Source organism: Phyllostomus hastatus, unplaced genomic scaffold (genome assembly GCF_019186645.2).
Source record: "Phyllostomus hastatus isolate PE091 unplaced genomic scaffold, TTU_PhHast_1.1 phas_contig_148, whole genome shotgun sequence".
NCBI classification, from domain to species: Eukaryota; Metazoa; Chordata; class Mammalia; order Chiroptera; family Phyllostomidae; genus Phyllostomus; species Phyllostomus hastatus.
The window spans coordinates 22,928,999-22,948,421 of NW_025333607.1; the positions used below are offsets into that span (position 1 = coordinate 22,928,999).

General features: G+C 69.1%; 1 protein-coding gene across 4 annotated transcripts in view; it reads right to left on the bottom strand.

The window, feature by feature from the left end:
• The window catches only part of KIF21B (kinesin family member 21B), a 34,882-nt gene extending 17,656 nt beyond the window's left edge, over positions 1–17,226 (bottom strand). For all 4 annotated transcript variants that reach the window (XM_045860413.1, XM_045860407.1, XM_045860410.1 and 1 more), the window contains exons 1-13: positions 17,027–17,226; positions 6,579–6,801; positions 6,169–6,351; positions 4,175–4,324; positions 3,951–4,085; positions 3,659–3,826; positions 3,457–3,572; positions 2,839–3,034; positions 2,111–2,300; positions 1,436–1,499; positions 1,123–1,341; positions 785–875; positions 274–394 (exon numbers count right to left, since the gene is read on the bottom strand). In XM_045860413.1, coding sequence (XP_045716369.1) covers positions 274–394; positions 785–875; positions 1,123–1,341; positions 1,436–1,499; positions 2,111–2,300; positions 2,839–3,034; positions 3,457–3,572; positions 3,659–3,826; positions 3,951–4,085; positions 4,175–4,324; positions 6,169–6,351; positions 6,579–6,801; positions 17,027–17,067 — 1,897 coding nt within the window. In that variant the 5' untranslated portion in view covers positions 17,068–17,226. The remainder of the gene's footprint in view (positions 1–273; positions 395–784; positions 876–1,122; positions 1,342–1,435; positions 1,500–2,110; positions 2,301–2,838; positions 3,035–3,456; positions 3,573–3,658; positions 3,827–3,950; positions 4,086–4,174; positions 4,325–6,168; positions 6,352–6,578; positions 6,802–17,026) is intronic.
• Positions 17,227–19,423: the final 2,197 nt, after the last annotated feature.

The window sequence follows — 19,423 nt, forward strand, 5'->3', positions numbered from 1 at the left end:
GCCAGTGTGGGGGCGGGAGAGGGAACAGGGCGCAGCCTGCAGGGCCCCGGGCCCGAGATGGCCGGCAGGCAGGCAGGGGCCGCCCTCGGGGTCACGGCCGCTGCACGGCCGTGGCTGCTGGTGTCACGTCCGAGGCTCTAGGCTCCAGACAGCCACCGTCTCTGAGACCTGAGGACTCGGGGGCCCGCCCCCCACCCCGGGGGCACCTGGCTCAGGCTCTGCCCACGAGGAGGTGCCCCGAGCGGCTCCACGGGCCCCGGAGGGCACACGCACCCTTCCCCTCGGCGTCCGAGTCCGAGTCCGCGAGGCTCTCGTCGCTGCCCGAGTCCTCGTCCTCGTCCTCACGCCCCTCCTCCTCCTCCTCACAGCCACTCTCGTCCGGCTCTTCCTCCTCCTGGGCACCAAACGCCATTAGGGTGGGCTGGCGGGGCCCCCCGCCCCCCATAAGAGCTGGACCCAGCCTCAGGGCTGCAGGGCGCCCAAGGCAGAGGCCAGTCCGGGCCACATGGCAGGCACGACAGGAGACTGGGGGCCAGGGTGCTCTCAGACAGGGCCCTTGGGCCCACTCCCATGCCGGAAGAGAGCCCCCCAGCCCCCCAGCAGCCTGGTCAGAGCCCCCTCCCTGCACTGGGGTGAGGTGGGAGACTGAGGCACGGAGGTCCCCAGGGTGCCCGGGCAGCCTGTCAGGGGCCCCTCGCCCTCCCCTCCACGCACACGGCGGCGCTGGGGCCCCCCCCAGCAGAGGCGGGCGAACGGGAGCCGCGGGCGCCGCGGGCAGGCTCACCTCCTCCGCCTCGTCGTCCTCGTTCTCGTCCGTCTCCTCGCTGTTGTCCTGCTGGAGCGGCGCCCTCTTTTTGAAGGCCTCCTTCTCCGGGCTGCCCGGGGGCAAGGGGAGGCCGGGTGAGGGGACCACACCCGCCTGGGAAGGGGTGGGCGGCGGGCGGGTGGGGTGGGAGAGGCCCGCCCAGAGCTCACGGAGGCGCCCCACCCTCCCTCTCCCCCGGGGGGGGGGGCATGGCGGGGACTCTGCCCAGAAGGCCAGGCGGGTTTGCTCAGGGAGTCGCCGGGCACCCCTGGGCAGCGCCCCCTCCCCGGGGGGGCCACCCCGGGGCGCTCACTCGCCTCCTTCTCCGCTGCCTGATCTCCTTCTTCTTGAGGCGCTCCAGGTCCTGCTTGGCCCGGCGGATCACCTCGGCGGCGTCCTCCATGGAGCTGGCCGGGCTGCCGCCGAAGCCCGGGGCTGCCGGGGAGGCACCCAGGGCGTAGGGGCCCCGCGCCGAGGCCCGGGAGAGGCTGCGGCGTAGGGACTCGTTCATGGCCTCGCTCTCCAGGAGCTTCGTCCTGCGGGAGGCGGTGGTGGCCAGTGTCAGCCGGGCCGCCCGGCCCAGGGCCCCCGGGCGTGCCGGGCTCTGCCCGGTGAGCCGGGCCCACTCACCGCAGCTCCTCGATCTCCCGGATGTAGCTCTGGATCAGGGCGCCGATGGCCTCGTTGCCGTCACCTGGGGGGAGAAGCCACAGAAGGACCTTCAGGTCCGAACCGGTGGCCTTGCCTCCGTGCCCCCCGCAGGGCCGCACGCACCGGCCTCTTCCAAAGAGGGGTCCGAGTCCGAGAAAGGCTTGTCCTGTGCACGGGTCTGCACGGGCAGGTCAGTAACGGCGAGACACTGGACCCGGCCGAGCGTCCCTCCGGAGGGACTGTGCGGTCACCACGCACAGCTCCTCACGCCACAGACAGGGCACGGCCATTTGCAAACACTGGGTTGTTCATGGGACTTAAAGCACAGCGCTGGGTGCAGAGGGGAGGTCGTGGGACACCCGACCTCCGGCGCGGAGGAGGAGAGACTGTGTTGTCACCACACGCGTGTGAGTGTGCAGGGAGGCACGCCCACCCGGGAGCACACGCTCGGACGGGCTGCTCCCGGAGGCTGCACGCAGCGGGGCCGGAGCGGGGAGGGGAGGGCAGGGAGAGAGGGTCACCCTCCCTCCCACCGACTGTCGTCCACACAAGGAGTCCCAACTGGCCGGAAGGAATAGCACATGGGGCTGGTCCGAGAGCTGCCCGGCCGGCCGGGCCCGCCCCGCATACGGCTGCGGGCGGAGAGGGACTCACCGGCCTTGGCCAGCAGCAGGCTGGCCTCCTGGCTCATGAGCTGGGTGACGCGGCTGTTGATGGCGTCGATGGCCTCCTGCATGGCCTTCACCCGCAGGCGCAGCGCCCCGTTCTCCTTCTGCAGCATGGCGTTCTCCCGGAAGAGGTCGCTGTAGCCCTCGCTGCCGTCCTCCCCCATCACCCGCTTGCCCTGGGGGGGGGCGGGGCGGAGTCAGGTGCTGGGCCCCCGGGGGGGAGGGGAGGGGCGGCAGGCTGTGGCCCCCGGTGCCCCGGGGTTCCTAGGACACAGCCCCTGCCTCTCGTGCTCGGGAACCCTGCGTGGCTCCCCGTGAGGACGGGGAAGTCCGGCGTTTGTGACCGGCCCTCGCAGGCCTCCCCCCGCGCTGCCTCGACCTTCCTCTCCGCGGCTCCCCTTCCCTCCCCCACAAACTCTCATCCTGCAACGCCCGCTCCACTTGCTTTTGCTGACATCCCGCTCATTCTGCAAATTCCAGGGGAAAGGCTGCCTCCTCCACGAAGCCCTCTCTGACCAGCTGAGGAAGTAGGGCCAACCCCCCCTGGGCCTGCCCCGGCCCCACCCATCACGACGGACAGCGCGTGTAGTCCCGCCCACTCTCCTCCCCCTCCGGCGCGAGGTCTAGGGGACTCCCGGGGTCCACACAGCAGACAGGCAGCCGCCACCGCGCAGAGCAGCCGGGCGGCCTCGGGGCCGCGCGAGGCGCACTCACCGCCTTGTACTCCAGGAGCTCCAGCTGCAGGCGCGCGACCTCGGCCCGCAGCGCGCCGATCTGCTGGCTCGTCTTGTCCTGGTTCACCACCACCTTGTTCTTGATGTTCCGCGCGCGGTTGGCGTACTTGAGCGTGTTGAGCGTCTCCATGAAGTCCCGGTCCGAGGGGCTCACGCAGGCGATCATGATGGTCTGGCTGCGGGGCGGGGGGGTGGAGTGAGGGTCCCGGGGCCGGCAGGTCCCCGGAAGCCTCGGAGCTGAGCTCCTGCCACGCCCCCCCCCCCCCCGCGGTAACACCGAGGACCCGGACCGCCCACAGCGCAGGGAGACGGCGCCGGGTCAGCGCTGGAGCGCCCGCCCGCGCCTGCTCGCCGTCTCCCCTCTCGCGCCCCATCTGCGCCCCCTCACTGCCTGTAGGACTGCGCCCCCTGTTGTGCAGATGAGGAAACTCAGTCCCACCATGTTGTCCAAAGGTCATGGGGGTATCTCAAGGTGCCGGCGCCCCACGCAGCCCAGAGCGGGAGGTCTCCTGGCCCTCGGGGCCTTCACACTTGAACCTCACATCCTGTTTTCCCGGGTCGCCCCACCTCCTGCCCCTCCCTGGGCGCCGGCGGGTACCTGTTGCCCCCGAGCGAGTCCTGCAGCAGCCGGGTGAGCTTGGAGTCCCTGTAGGGCACGTGCACCACCTTCTTGCTCTGGTCCCCCAAGGCGCTGATCACGTTGCCCAGGGCCAGCTGCGAAGACAGACCCCGGCATTGGAGAGGCACTGGGGGGCCGGCGCGGTCCCCGAGCCACCGCGCCGCCCCGGCCCTGCGCCTACCAGGCCGCAGTTGATGGAGATGCCCTCCTTGGCTCGCTCGCCGGTGGCCCCCGTCCGCTTCAGCCGCTCGGAGCCGGCCAGGTCCACAAAGTGGAACTTGGCTGTGAGCGTCTCGAACTCCCTCCGGGGTGTCGCGGCCTCGGGAAGCCCGGGCAGTGTCTCGGCCACCTGCGGCGGGAGGGAGGCGGCGGCTGGCTCAGGGTTCCACGCGCCCGCTGCTCCCGGCCCCGCCCCCTCTGAAGGCCCCGCCCCTCCCAAGGCCCCGCCCCCTCCCGGGCCCCGCGCTCCTCACCAGCTCCGGCTGGGCGCAGACCCGCATCTGGCAGACGTGGACGGTGAAGATGGCGTGGGAGCGCGAGCTCTGCACGTTCATCTGCGTGCTGGCCGTGGTGCGGGACAGGGCGCCCTGCCGCAGGCACTGGATCAGCTGGGGCGGGAGGCGGAGGTGAGGGCGCGGCCGGGCGGCCCCTGCTGCCCCTGCTGCCCCAGCCCCCACCGCCCCGCACGCCGGCTCACCTCCTCCTGGGAGTTGACCAGGCGGGACGTGACGCCCGTGGTGTAGATGCCGCCGTTGGCGTCCTCGTGGATCTTGATGTTGGACTTGCGGTGGCGGGCGTCGGGGTCCCGGGTGCCATCGAACAGGTCCAGGATCTCCTCGTTGTAGAGCTGTGTGGGGAGGGGACAGCTGCTGGGCTCCTGGGGCCCGGGGACCTGCTCCTGCCTATACACCAGCCCCTTCCGCGGACGTGGCAGCCGCAGCTCCGGGCTCCAGCACTTTCTCCCGGACAGGGGTGGGGGCATCTGGGCCGGGGGAGGGAGGGTCCTGAGGCTGCCCCTCCCCCAGCAGTTATGGCAGAGCACTGGGGACCCACAGGGGACGAGGGGCCCCGGGTCCCACATATAGATGAAGAGACGCCTGTGACTTGGGCAAATCCTACTCTGTGACTGCCTGGGAAAGTTGGGGTGGGGATGTGCTCCCAGACACAGGAGGAGGAGGGGGGGTCTAGGTGACGACCTCCTCACAGCGGGGCGGGGGGGGGACACACGTGGCTGTGTGCCCTGCACTCAGGGGGGAAAGAGGCCCAGCCTCCCAGGGAGGGCCTGGTGAGACCACACGGATTTGGGGGGCCTGGCCAGGCCCGGTCGGCCGGTTTCAGAGGGTCTCGGCCTCAGACACACCTGTGTTCGTAATTGCTAGCAGGGGAGTGTCACCTGTGGAAGGGCTGGGAGGCTCAGGGTGGGGCGCTGGGGCTGGGGGGCGGGAAGGGGGACTGGGCAGCTGGGGCAGCGGCCAGCAGAGCCCTGCGGGGGGAGGGCGGGCTGCCGTCCTCAGACGTAAGTAAGTTTACGGGACAGAAATACCCGCAGGAAGGGGAAGAGGAAACGGAAGGGGACTGGTGCCCTGGTGTCTGTCTGTCAGGACGGACCTGGCATCATTTAACCCCTTGTGGTCCGCCCTGGGATGTGGGTTTCCTACGGAACGGCCTGGCCTTTGGGGGTCTCCACGGGGATGGGATGGAGAAAGGAGGGAAACAGAGAGAGGAGCTTATACAGACTCACATCAGCGGGAAAGACAGACAGACACACACACGCACACAGAGGCAGCCTCTGTGTCCAGAGTCCGGAAGGACAAGAAGACAAACACAGCACAACAGGGCCCTACAGGGCCACCCAGGGGAAGAGCGGCCGCCCAGGGGAAGAGCGGCCGCCCCGTGCGCTCGGGAGGGAGCAGTTGTGGGGCGGTTGGCAGGGCCGGGGTCGGGGCACGGTGACCTAGAGCTGCCTCCCCCCCCATGGAGGACGCCCTGGGTGCGGGCATGCACAGGGCAGGTGGGGCGAGCACTCGGGCCGGGGGTCTCCAGGCTGGGGGAGCAGAGGCTGAGAGGCAGAGCTGCCTGGTTTGGGTGTCCCAGTGGGAGGGGACCTGGGCAGGCCCACTGCCTCCCCAGAGACCCGCTGAGAAGCCCCTCTCCGGGCCCCAAAGCCCGAGCTGCCCCTGGCCCTGGCCCCTGGACGTCTCCCCGAGGGAGGCAGGGCGCTCCTGGAGTGTCTTCCCTCCTGGGGTCAGAGAAGACTCAGGGGTCCGGAAGGGCCTCCGCCAGTGAGGGACAGGGCAGGCTGGCTGGAGGCCGGGGGGCTGGAAGGGTGGGCGGGAGCCCCAGTTCTCACTACGTGCCAGGCCTGCGCTTCCTCTCTCCACGGCCCCCGAGGAAACGCGTGGTCACCCCGTTGCACAGAGTCCTGAAGTGACTCGCCCAAGGTCAGGGTCTGAAGGGACCCCCTAGCCCCGTTGACTCAGGCCCCGCCGGACGCAGGGAACCCCCTGAGAGTCCCACCCCATGCGTGGTCTTCCAGCCCTCGCTTGGATGCTTCCAGCAGCGGGGAACTCATCACCTACAGACGCCTCCAGGGCTCCCTGGCCTCATCCCACTGCCCTGGAGGACAGCCCATCTTCCATGGTCTCCCGGTCCCCAAGTGTCCCTCCCGCCCGCCCTGTGAGGCCACGGTACCTCCAGGAACTGGGCGCTGACTTTGAACTCCGGCTCGGCCACCCCCTGCTCCTGGGCCCGCCGCTTGCGCTCAGCGATGCCCCCGAAGAGGTGCGCAATGGCCCTGGGGATGATGCCCTGCTCCTCCTCGGCCATCACTGTGTCGAAGCCGGTGCCCATGGTGTAGGTCTTCCCGGCCCCCGTCTGCACGGAGAAGGTGGAGGGATGTGTTAGCCAGCGCCACCCCCCCCATTCCCTCGCCACCACCCGCCAGCCCGGCCCCTGCCCCGAGAGAGTCCCAAAGGGCTGTCACGCCCTGGGGCTGTCACTCCGGCCGGCAGCCCTCCCTCTGCCGCAGCCTCAGAGGACGGCGCCCCTCGGCGGCTCTCGGGGGTGGGGCTCCCGCCCGTCGCCGGGGCGGGCGGGCTCACCTGCCCGTAGGCCAGCACCGTGGCGTTGTAGCCCTCGAAGCAGCCCTCCACCAGCCTGCGGACGCAGGTCGTGTAGACGTGCTCCTGCCAGGTGTCCAGGTCGAAGACAAAGTCGTAGGTGAAGGCCTTGTCCTTCCCCAGGAGCACCTGGGGCTCGCCCGGGGTGACGGACGTGCAGGTGTGACAGCCCTCGATTTTCTCCTTCGGCAGCTGCGGCCGGATCCTGCCGGGGCGGGGCGGGGGGCAGACGGCCCGGGTCAGCTCCCCACCCTGGCCCCCGCCGGCCCCCCGCCGCTGGAGGGGAAGGCCCCCCAGAGGGCAAAGGCGGCTTTGGTAAAAACACAACGGTAATAGCAATAGCGTCGGCACTGCCCGTGTTCACATCCGCTGACATGCATTACATGTAGTGAGCTTTCGGTCGGACCTGCGTGGTAGGATTTCCTGTGTTCATATTAACGCGTGTGTTCCCGTGAGGCACGTGTTGTCTGCTGGATCTCACAGGGGAGAGAGCGGGATTGTGAGACTTGGAGGGACTGGTCCGGGGATGAATAATGCAACGTGACAGGGCCACCCCAGGTCTGTCTGGCCTCACGGCGGGGGGCCAGCTTGGGGACTGGAGGAACAGGCCCGGCCACTCCCAGGGGCTCAGCGCTCCAGCGCAGAAGCCCCGCCCCCGTGCCAGAGCCGGTGGGACCTTCCTGGGAACCCCGTCTGGTGTCTGGTTCCTCTCCAGGAGCCCAGGGGGCACCCCGGCGCAGTCCTGCAGGACCAGGTTGAAGCCAAGCTCGCCGGGAAGCGGGGGGACACCCAGCCCGTCGCCACAGGAGGGGCCCACACCACAGATCCCTGGCGGGGGGGGGCTCCCCTGGAGAAAGGAAGGAAAGCGGCAGCAGGGCTGAGGGGGCGTCAGCCGTGGACAGGGCTGTCTCCATCCAGCCTGGCTTCCCCGAGTCTTCCCAGCAGCCATTGCCATGACGATGTCCCCATGGCAACCAGAGGTGAGTCAGTGAGCCTGCGCAGGGACTGGCAGCCAGCACCTCTCCGATGCCTACAGTGAAGGGGGATGGGCAGGCGCTGACACTCCGGGGCCCCCCCACCCCGGGGCAGCCCTCTGCTGTCAGCACGGCGCTCACAGGGCGCCCCTTGTCGGTCCCTGGCTCCCTGAGCTGACGTTCGCCCCGAGAAGAACGGAGCAAGACCCACCGCGGGCCCAGGGCTCCTGGCCACAGAGCCAGGGCGTCCCGCCACCCTGCCCCTGCCCCGGAGCGCCGCCGGCCACTCCAAGCTCACCCGGGCCTGCCCTTGCCCTGTGCAGTGGGGACAGGGGCGGGGAATGCTCTGGGCGGGGGTGGGGTGCAGGTCCTGCGGGTCCGGTGCTCCCACAGAGCCTGGCCTGGGTGGTCCCAGAAGCGCTTCCCCCGCTCCCCAGGCCAGAACTGGTCTCCTTGGGTCAGGGCTACCCAGATGAACCACGACAGGATGGAGGCCCGAGGAGGCCCCCTGATCACCCGCCCCGCCCAGCTGTTCCAGCGGCTCCGGGCCAGCTGAAGCCAGCACCCAGCGAGCGTCCCAGGGTCCCCCAGAGTGGTTTCTGCTCATCACACCGGCTGGCCGGCCGGCCACCCGGCCGGCCAGAGTCCAAGGCCAGCAAAGGCTCCTGCACGGTCCACGGCAGCGGCCGACACCGATGGGCACTCTCCGTGTGCACCAGGCAGAGCGTGAGCCCTGGTACCCCCGTTCCACCCACGGGAAGTGAGGGCCACAGGGGTCGGGAGCCGTGTGTCTGCGGCCCCTCAGGGGCCCCGCCCTGCCGTGCGGCTGAGGGGCTGGCTCAGCGTGCGGTGGGGACAGACACACATGTGCCGGGGACAGAGCCCGCAGCCACCTGAGTGGGCCGTGGCGCCAAGCACAGGCCCAAGCAGGACCTGGAGCTCTGGCCCTCCCTCGGGCCGGCTCTGGCCCGCGCCTCTGGGACCAAACACATCCTGCCCCCAGCAGCCCGGTGCTACAGGTGAGCAGAGCCTGGCTGGGCAGCCCCGGGGGCCCCTGCGGCTTTGCACCGGCTCCCAGGACGCACCCCCACCACCACACGGGCTGCTCTCGATGGGCGGTCTGGATCCAATTCAAAGACCATTTAATTACCCCTGGCTGCTGGCAATGCTGGCGATTGGAGGAAATCGAATCAGGGTCCCCGGAGACCGGGAGCAGCGGGAGGGGCAGCTGCCCTGTCCGTCAGTGAGACAGACGGTTCTTCGCCAGCAGCCCCCAGGCCACGGGGTTGCCCGCCTGGCAGGAACGGGGCGGGGGGGGGCAGTGTGGGAGGGGACGAGAGCAGGGGATGCTGGGATGTTAGGGTCCCGGAGTGGTGGGGTCCGTCGGGGATCCCCCCTGGGACCCTGCCAACCCATGTGGGGTGCTCTGCAGTTAGAGACAGCCAGCCAGCCACACACTGGCCCATTCTAAGCACCAGGGTGCTTTGCAGAATGCAGATGGGCGAGCGATGTCACCCAGAGGAAAGGGTGCCGGCCAGGAAACGGGGGCCGTGGCCCGGGCAAGGCACTGCCTCCCGAAGCCGCTGACCTGGACAAGGGAGAGAGTGCCCGTCCGGGGAAGGGGGCTGGAGGGGTAACTGGAGACGGAAGCCCAGGAGAAGCGAGGTTCCGGGGAGCTTTCTGCGCTGGTGCTGGGCCGGGCATATGCCACAGACGGCTTCCCTGAGTCCCGCCCTGAGCCAGGGCCTCCAGAGCCCGTTTACCCTCGTGGCCCTGCTCCTCGCTGGGGGTTGTGGGGGGGTCCGTGTGGAAGCCAGGTTGCGGGTCGTTCCAGGACAGGCCGAGGAGCTGCGGACCAGACCCAGGACTGGGGGGCGAGGGGAGTGAGGCTCTGGCTGGCCTCAGCGCACCGTTGAAGGGGGCACGTCCGTGAGGAAGGACAACTGTAACTGAACGCCGCATTTGGGAACCTCGGACTGGCTGGCTACGGCCCGAGACGGGTCTGCTCCCTGGTTTTGTCGGTGAGGGTTCCTGGGGGGTGGGCCAGACCTCCCATCTCTCTTTCCTCCGGACCCCCTGGAGCTCCTCTCAGGCGTCTCCCCGCTCCCGAACCCCTCCCATCCGAGGCGAGGCAGCCCGGCAGCCCCACGCAGAAAGGCCCGGAACCTCCCGGAACACAGCCTGGTCTGTGTGCCACTTGGCACCCGCAGCCCGAGCGCGGTGGGAGCCGGGCAGGGGTGCGGAGAGAGGGCCAGCCAGGGCTTTTCAGCGGCAGGATTTGGCACCGGGGCGGGCACTGGGCTTCCTCTGCTCCTGGCGGAGCAGGAGCTGGCCGCTGCGGGCTGCGGTTCTCAGACCCACCCCCACCGCCCCGGAGAGGGGCACACCCCCCAGCGCGGAGCCCGCGGGAAGAGCTGAGCTCAGCTAGTCCTTGAGCCTCCGCCGGCAGGGAGCCGCGAGGACAGGGCGGGAGGGGAGGGCAGAGGAGACAGGGAGGCGGCGGCCAAGGAGAAAAACTCCCTCTGCAAATGGTGCCCAGAGAGAGCCCCACTCACACCCAGCCCCAGGACGGGGGGCAAGGACGGGGCCGACTCTCTTACCCCCCGACCCCCCTTAGTGACGACACAGAGACAGCCAGACACGGCCCCCCAGGCGCCGCCCAGTGTGACCTTGGGCTCCTGGGGGGTTGCTCAGTGTCTCGGGTGACATTTGTCCCATGCAGTCAGCTGGCAAGGGCCCCTCCCCTGTCTTCTAACCGGCCTGCCCCCGGTCCTGCCCCCGAGCTCCTGAAGGCGCGGCCCAGGGAGGGAGTCTCGGGTCTCTCCCCGACGCTGAGATACTAACAGAATGAGCCAGGACGACGGCGGCGTGTGGTCCTGATGAGGCCCGACCCTCTCTTGGCCGGCACCTGGGGCCCCAAACCCCTCGGCCCCTTTGTCTCGCCCGGTCACCGCCGCACCACCCGGGAGCGGGAGCGAGGCCGCCTCTCTCTCCGCGGGACACTGCGCCAGCCGCTCTGCACCGGGGAAGGCGGGAGTCTCTGCCCCAACTGACCAGTGGGGGCTCAGCGAGAAACCGAATGAGCCGCTTCAAGGCCGCAGGGCTGAGCAGTAACAAGGCCTTCACGCGCCATCAGCCCCGGGGCCAGCTCGCTCCAGGAGGAGGGCTGGGCAGGGCCCGCACGCTGTTCACTCGTGAGGCTGTTCACGCGTGAGAAACGTGTGCCTCTGGGACTTCCGGGTAGGGAGACCCCCTGCCCCCCTCGAAGGCTAGGAGAGAGCCGGAGACCTGGCTGGAGTCGCCCCGAGGCTGGCCCAGACAACCAGCTAGTCTCTTTGGAAACAGCCCCAGGGGAGAGAGCCTGTCTGTTCCTTTCTCCTGTGGGACCCGGACGCCTGTCTGAACCCTGGAAGGGAGCCCCGGAGGCCAGGGGGACCGCCCGGGAGGACGGCCATCGCCCTGTCACAGGGTGAGCTGCCCTGCAGACTGAGGGACAGAGCACACCCACGCCCAGCCCACGGGCGGCCTGCAGCCGAGCTGTGGCGTGAACGGGTGTGTGTGCGTGTGCGTGTGCGCACACGTGGCAGGGACTCGGAGCAGCCCGTGACCTCTAGTCCGCCGTCACCCTGAGTCATGAGCCACCACGGTGCCCTGCCACGGAGGAGCCGGATCAAAGGGGAACCGGGCCACAGCAGGGGATCTAGATAAGCCGGCAGAAGGAGCTTCCCGCCCGCATGCCGCTGCCCGGGAGGGGGGGTGCCTGGCCGTCTGCAGTCCCCTTCCTCAGAGCCACAGCCGCCGGTGTGCCTGACGGCTGGGAGAGCTGGGTCAAGCTCGCTTACGCAAGGGAGGCCCAGGCACGTGTCTGGGCGACCCCCATTTGGCTGAGGCTCTGACGCGCCCGCAGCCGCAGGACTCGCCTCGGCGGAGATGAAATGCCGGCCCGCCCGTGCGCGAACCTGCAGCGACTCGGAGGGGCGCTGCGCCAGGTCGGGCAGGGCGGCTGGAGAAGAGTGACCCCTGGAGAACGCCCGGACCGGCCCTGCCAGCAGCAGCCACCAGGCCAGGAGGGAAGCGCGGAACCGGGACGAGCGGGGCTGGGAGGACCGGCAGGAGGATGAGGAGGCGGCCGCCACCAAGGCTGAGAGCAGCACATCCCCCTCCGGCTGCCCCCGCCCCCCTCGCGGCAGCCTGCCAGCCCTGCATCCCCGCCCTCCCAGGGGAGTCTGGCTGGTTGGACTCCGCTCAGGGAAGGCACCTTCCCACAGAGGCCAGGCCCCCCGGAACGGGCGGTGGGGTCGTGTGTGGGGTGCCGGCCCTCCAGCCGCAGGGCTGCTGTTGGGGGAGAGGCAGCTGGAGGGTCCTTCTCCCGGCCTCTCAGACCCTCCCCGCCCACCCGGCTGAGGCTGCCCGCAGAGAAAGGACCCGCCTGGCTCTGAACCCCAAATAAGAAGGCTTTGTATTGGGGGGTCAAAGGGCACGGTTAAGGAGGTCCCGGCAGGCCTGGGGGAAGGGTCTGTCGGCGCTCTCTGCCTGAGTCCTGCCGCTGAACGCATCCCGGGTGCACGGGGCGAGGGTGCAGGAAGACTCGGGTGCCGACTCAGGAGCATGGGTGCAGGACTGTGACCCCGCTCCGCACTGGGAGAGGTCCTTGGCCTTTCTCTTTCAGGTCGCCCAGAGTCATGCCCAGGGACAGGCAGCCCGCCTGGTCCAGGGCCCCCAGGGATCCCAGCCCTCTCGCAGGGCACCCCCAGAGAGGCCGGAACAGGCAAAGGGAGGAAGTGGACCAGCCGAGTGGAGTGACAGGTCAGCAGCCGGGACCCGGACAGGCCCCAGCCTGCTACACGGTGGCCCATCTGACCCCTCCGCGGCCGGGCCTGGGAAGAGGCGGGCCCAGGTCAGGGACCCGGCTCCGTGCCGCTCCAGCATCCCCGCCCCAGCGCCTCACGGCCCCACCCCCACCCCGGCATCTGGCAGGGGTTTCCCATGACCTCCCGGGGGACAGAGCTGCCGAGTCAGGCTGAGCTGCAGCGCCCCGAGTCATGATGGCATCTGCATCTGGTGGGGACAGCTCGTGGGGACTGGGCCCTGGGGACCGTCTCTGCTGAGGAATGCAAAGCAACAGGCTCCTGGCCCTAGAGCGGCCGGCTGCGGGGGGCAGGGAGCCTCTCCCCACCGCCCCGGCCAGGGTCTTGGGAAAGGGGGGTGGGGACGTCTGTGCGGGGGAAGGAGAGCTCCCTTGACACAGGGAGGGGGGTGGGGGTTAGGAGCTGGGACCATGGGAACATGCAGCCTCGTGCAGCAAAGCTGCTGCATAAAGGGGGAGCTTGGACCCTCGGGCCTCACCACACACCCGCACGGCACCGCCTCACGTGCACAATTGGGCAGCAGCCATGCACAGTAGGGCAGCCGTGTGCACTCAGGCAGCCGTGTGCACTCAGACAGCCGTGCACAGTAGGGCAGCCGTGTGCACTCGGGCAGCCGTGTGCACAGGAGGGCAGCCGTGTGCACTTGGACAGCCGTGTGCACAGTAGGGCAGCCGTGTGTACTCTTGGACAGCCATGTGCACTCGGACAGCCGTGAGCACAGTAGGGCAGCCGTGAGCAGTAAAGCATTCGAAGGAACTGAGACTCTAGACTCGCAGCAGCGAGCAGCGTGAGGAGGGTGTGCCTGGCAGGGATGGTGCCGGTGCCGGGCTCCAAGCCGGCTCCTCCCTCTGCAACGGGAACACCCTCAGGCACCTCCCGGGGCCCCACGGGGGTGACGTGGGCACACACCTGCCGCAGAGGGAGGCTGTGGAAACCACGGTGCAGAGCCACCTGAGGTTCAGAGTCCTTTTCCTCGCAGCAGCCTCCTGCGATCCACCCATTCACGACTGGGGGTGTGGGGGGGACTCTACGTCTCGGCCAACAGTCACTGCAGCTGGAGCCACGGCGCCGCCGCCCAAGCACGCTTCGTTGTACTCGCGAGGACTCCCGAGGAGCCTGCCGGCTGCCCCCATTCTGCGGTGGGTAAAGCTGAGGCCCAGACGGCCCAGCCTGCCCTTTGCCCCCACAGCTGTAAGAGTGTGGGTGCCGCTCCCCTGGCTCCGCCCCAACTCCCCAGAGGGTTTGAAAAGCTCCAATCAGCCAGGCGGCCGGGTGGGGGAGGGCACGTGGTTTCCGGGGCCTGCGGTTACTCCAGTCCACTTCCTTGTGATGACATAAACCCGGTTTCTGCAGCAGGGGGCCGCCACCAGGGCCTTGGGTCTCCACCCGGCCCCCGGGGTGGGGGGGGTCCTGCTGGGGAGTGCACGGGACACAGGTGGCCTTGCTTGGCGCCGACTGGCCGGGGCCCCGCCCCCATCCTTGCACACTTGTCTGTGTCTCCTTCAGCCTCTCCTTCCCCTCAAGTCACCAATTCTGATTCAAAATTCAGACGGACACGAAGACTGCAGAGTGGGGGTGGCGAGGGAAAGATGGCGGCGAGAGGGCACCCAAGGGGGACGGGGCTGCCGTGCTCTCACGGTGGGTGTCCCTGGGGTCCCCTTCCCAGTCCCTGCTCCGCCCCAAGGTGTCCACGGAAGGCCTCGGGCTGGCTGTGTCACCACTCCCCCGCCACTGTCCCCAGCTACCCCGCAGGGAAGGAAGCTCAAGGAAACCAGAGATAAGGGTCAGGCCACACAGAGGGCGGCCCTCAGGGTGGGGGCTCCAGGCTGGGGCCCTGGAAGGGTCTTCAGTAAACATACCGTATGATTGGCTTCCTTCCCCAACTTGAGCTATGCCAGCCTGCATTTCCTAACAGCCTCCCCCTCCCCCTGCCCCCCTAGTCGCCCCAGTATTGCTGGTGGGGGGCAGGTGGGGCTCAGGCTCACCCCTCTCCCACACCCCAGCGCCAGATGGAGGCCAGCTCTAGGTCCTGATCCTGCACGGGGATTGATGGACGAGGGGGTGGCAGGCAGGCTGCCGGGCTGGCCTGGCCTGGCCTGGCCTGGCAGTCTCCCAGTGCGGACAGTTTAGGGGCAGGGGGACCAGACTGCAGGGAGGCGTGGGGTGGGGCGTCTGGGGGCACCTGGACCTTCCCCCCTTTCCCACAGCCCAGAACCTGAAAGTCCCCCTCTGGCCCTGCCCCAGCCCGGGCCTGCCCTGCGGTGACCTGCTGACGGCCAGCTTGGATCCTGTCCCAGGGAGATTCCCCGCCAGCAGCCTGGGCACCCCTGCACGTCTCCCCTCAGCCAAAAGCTCCCCTGCTCCCCACCACACACACACTCGCACACGCACACACGTCTGCCTCCTTGTCCCACTCCTGGCCTCCCGGCCCCAAGAGCCGGCTCACAGCAAGTCACCCCCCTGAGGACTCAGGAGGCACTTCAGTTAGACGCGAGAAAGGACTTCCACAGGTTCCGAGAGAAAGCGGCACCTGGCGCTGGCAGGCTCTCAGCAATCCCAAATCGTGGGTCCTCCCCAGTCCACTCCGGCCCACACCCCAGTCCTGTGGTGGCGAGAGAGGCTCCCGGGGGTGGGGGTGGGAGCTAGCAGGGGACCTAAAGGCTCGAGGGACTGCCCCCTGCCCCAGCCCTACCCTCGGCTCTCTGATTAGAAACTGCCTTCTGTCCAGGCACTGTCCGCTTTCCACGGCCGGCTGCCCATTGAGGTCTGGCGTGTGTCCGGCTGGGCACTCCTGCTGGGGCGTGAGTGGGGAGGGGCGGGCCCTCACCTGCCAGGAGCCCTGAGACCTGGCTCTTCCGACGCTCAAGTCTCCCCACCCCTCCACCCGGACCAGCCGCTCAGGCAAGGAGCGGGGCACCCGGAGCTCGCCGTGCAACGCGAGCGGGACGCCGGGATGAGGCCCGCGGCCCCGAAGAGCGGGGTGCAGTGGGCAGGCCCTGCCTCCTTTCTGTGGAAAGCAACCCAAGGACCTTCTAGTGGCCGGGGTGGGGGCGGGGAAGGGACTCCAGCTAGTCCTCACTCCTCAACACAAAGTGCCAACCCCGAGGGACTTCCCTGCCCCCGGCCGTGCCCCAGTCCAGCCTGGGGACCCTGCCTCGGGGAGGGGGCTTTGTTCGGCTCCGCCGTGCAAGATGGAGTCTAAAGGAAAGCCCCCATGGTGGGGCGCCCCCCACCCAATCCTTCCCCCGCCCCCGGTTCCGTGGGGGGGGCCCTTTTCCGCGCACTCAGACCCCCCCACCCGGAGATGCCACATTCACACTTCCCGCCACCCCACCACCCAGGCACCTCCCTCCCTCGACCTCTCCGCTTCCTGCTGCAAAGTCAGCTCTGCAGCAGCCCGGCCCCACCCGCCGGCCAGCCCACCAGGCACCTGCGGGCTCCCCTTTGTCTGTTGGGGCCGGCAAAGCTGAGCTCAGAGGGTGCCTGGGTGCAGCCTAGTGAGTGGTTGGGGTGCCTCCATCTGCCGCCCTGGACTGCAGGGCCCGGGGGCCGTCCCCCTCTCTCCGGGCGGCAGAGGGCTGGCGAGGAGGAGGAGGGCGTGTGTCCTGTGGCGGGAGGAGGGACGCCTTTCCGTAGGCAGCTCTGACCCCGTCTAGGTGACCTTCCTGGGCTCCTGGAATATGGGTCACCTACCGCCTGTCGCAGATTCCCACCCTAAACCTGGGCCCCAGACCCCCATGCGTCACACGGGGCCGGGCAGGGCTGGATGCCCCTGTCCAGCACCCCTGCCTCAGGGAGCGGTCCCCGACGGCCCTCTCCCACCCACGGACCCCTCTCCAGGAGACAAACCCAGAGCAAGGACAGCGAGAGGGGGTGTGGTGTGCAGGGCGTCCACCCAACAAAGGGCACCGGTGGCTCAGCTCACCTTTGCAATGTTCCCTGACCCGCACCTGTGTGCGCCACCCCGTGGGAGCCCCAGCCGTGTCCTGTCCCCACCTCAAAGGTCAGGGTGTCACTTCAAACCCCAGGTAAGTCCGTGCAGCCCTCCCGGGTCCATTTTATCGGAGCGCCTGAGCAGCACACACCGGGCACACCCTCCTGGCCTCTTGCGGTGGAACCCCAGGGACATCTCTTCCTCTGTCCCCAGCCCCCCTGTCTGCTTGGGACAGAGCCAGCAGGCTCCTCTGACTCCCAGCCCTGCACTGATCTTTGTCTGCAGGCTCCGGGGGTGGGGGTGCTGCCAGCCGGGCAGGACCCAAGGCAGAACCAGCCCACTAGGGTAGATGAGGGGAAATTTCCCCCCAACAGCCTGGTATGAGACAGCAGCCCCGTGGGGAGGCGAAGAGGAAACACACAGACTCTCCGCCTGGGCCAGGGCTGGGTGTGAAATACCGGATTTCCTTGTTTATTCGATTTTCTGATTATTAAGGGCTCCCAAGAGGGGCCCGAAATCACCACCCAAACAAAGCCACCTTCCAACAGCGCGCGGGTCCACGCGGCCCTTCCTTAGGGCGTGCAGGCTCGGGACCCAGCGGCCCTGTGGCCACGCGACACAAAGCCCGACCCCCTCGCGCCCGCTGTCTCCTACCTGACGGCCACCTTGACGCAGCAGTCCCCTTGGCCGGCCATGGCCCTCGGGCGCCAGGGTTTGGGCGTGGATCAGGGTCAGGGGTCCCGGGGCCAATGCCCCAGGCGGCGGTGGCGGCCAGAGCGGGCACCGCAGGGGGGACAGCGCGGTACCGGCGCACACACCTCCCGCCCGAGCGCACCGCCCACCTCGCTGCCACCCGCGCGCACAGCCGCGCGGACAAAGGGGGCGGGGGCCGGCCCGGCCCAGGCCCCGCCCCGAGCTCAGGCCCAGACCCCGCCCTAGTCACGCCCCCTGATTGGATGACCAATCGAGGTCCTGTGCCAGCATCAGGGGCGGGGCTGGAGCCTTTAAAAGGAGCTCCTGGCGCTTGTCCGCCCGCGTGCCGGGGGCGGTCGGAGTGGCGGGCCTGGGGGTGGATCCACGCTTGCCGAGCAGACCGCGCCGGAGCCTCGGCCTGGAGGGGACCCCGGTTTCGTAAATGAGGAAACTGGGACCGAGAGAAGGGAACTACCCAAGGTCACAGCGAGTTAGTGGCTAAACGTGGGTAAGAACCCAGGTCCCCAGGCCGAGAGCTTCCCTTCCCAGCACACACAGCGACCAGCCCTTGGTCCTGAAAGCCCCAGGGAAGCCCCCCTGTATTCCAGTGAATCCGCGACCTTCCCTGAAGGATACTCGGGTGTTTGAGACGCCCTCCAGCTCAACCCTGCGGCATCACAAAGCCTGTCTTTTGGTTAATCCCTGGCCAGGCGGGCTGCCCTTCTGCCAGACCTTTGTGACCCCAGGGGGCCCCCACACTCCGCTTGTTGTGACCTGGGGGGCGGGCTGGGGATCCACGTGGGAGGCCTGAGCCGCCCTGGGGACAGGAGGGAACAAAGGGGGCACTCAGCTGACACCTGGGGGGCGGCTGGGGGGCGAGGTGGGGGGGGCGGGGGAAGGGTGCAGCTGCCTCCTTTCTGCGGGCACAAAGGACAAGGAGGAGGCCAGAGCTCCGAGAAGTCTGCCTCCCCTCCTGCCGCACCCGGGCCTCGGGCATCGCCTCCCTGCCTCCCAGGGCCCAACATTGGGGCCATTCACAGGCCCGTCACCTCTGCCGCTCCCTCCCCCGGACGGGGCCCAAGCCGGGGACCCAGCTGCAGCCCCAGATGCGCAGGGAGCTCTGTGGGGGAGGGGAGGGCACGCGGCCCAGCTCCAGCCTCTGGCGGCCCCCTGGGATGATGCAGCCGGGTCAGCGGTTTGGGCACGGATGCCCCTGCTGGTGCCCTCCTCCTCCCCTCCCTGCCCACCCTGCAGACCCCTGCACCAGCCGGCAGCCAGACCCCGTCATAAACCAAACACAAAGGTAACTCCAAGGGCGAGTCACCGCCCCCCCCCCATCCTGGTGGAAAGTGGGAGCACCACCTGCAGGGCAGAGGAGGGGAGGCAGGGGGTCTGGTTGGACTACTCTGTGCCTTCTACTGCCATGGGAACCTACAGGCCGGTCTCTGGAGCCAGCAGGCCCGCCTGCCAGAGTGTGGGGGGGGGGGGGGCAGCAGAGTGTTGAGTCAGGTCCCGGGCTCTCTCCCCCAACCCGTCCGCCCCACGAGAGGTGAGGAGGAGACCACGTTTAGGGACCGTCCGCACGAACAAGGTGCCTCACGGGCACATTCTCACTGCGCCCTCATCACACCTTGTGAGGGCGGCGTCACCGCTCTTTCGGGTTTGCAGACAGGGCAGCTGGGCCTCGCCCCGCACGGAAGCGGCAGACCCAGGCTCTGCGCCCACAGGGCCCTTCCCTCCCTGCAGCGGAACCACGTGGACCTGGGGTTCTGCCCCAGGGGCAGCCCTCCCCGCAGCAATGGCAAGGCCGCGTCGTGCAGAGGGGCGCTCCGCAGCCCGCCCGCTCCTGGGGGGCCTCTCTGGGCTCCAGAGCCGGTTTCCTGCCTCCAGAAAGTCCCCCCGCCTGCCGAGAACCGGTGACCTTTCCGACTGGCGGCTTTACTGCTGGGAAGTGCACCGGAGCCGCTGCCCCACCCGTCCCTCCGCGCCACAGGGTGTCAGAGCCGGGGGCAAGGGAGGTGGAGGCCCAGGACTCGCGCAGGTCAGGGTCTCAGGTCCCCAGGCCAGCCCCTCGGCAGGGGCTCCTGGGCCTCTGGGCAGCAGCAGGGCAGCTAGAGACCCGAACCCTGACTCCTGGGCGCTGCAGCCCCAAGAGGAGGCTGAAACCGGGCCAAGAGGTTGGTGGGGGGGGGGGTGCAGAGGCAGGACAGGGGCTTAAACGCAGCTCGGGAGATTCTGGTCAGTGAGGTCAGAGGGGGCCTGGGACCGGCCGCAGTCTCTCCAGCCGCCACTCAGCTGCGGCCTCCTCTCCAGCTGGTTCCCGCCCCAGCTCCCAGCTTCCTTCTGTCCTTCCTCCCA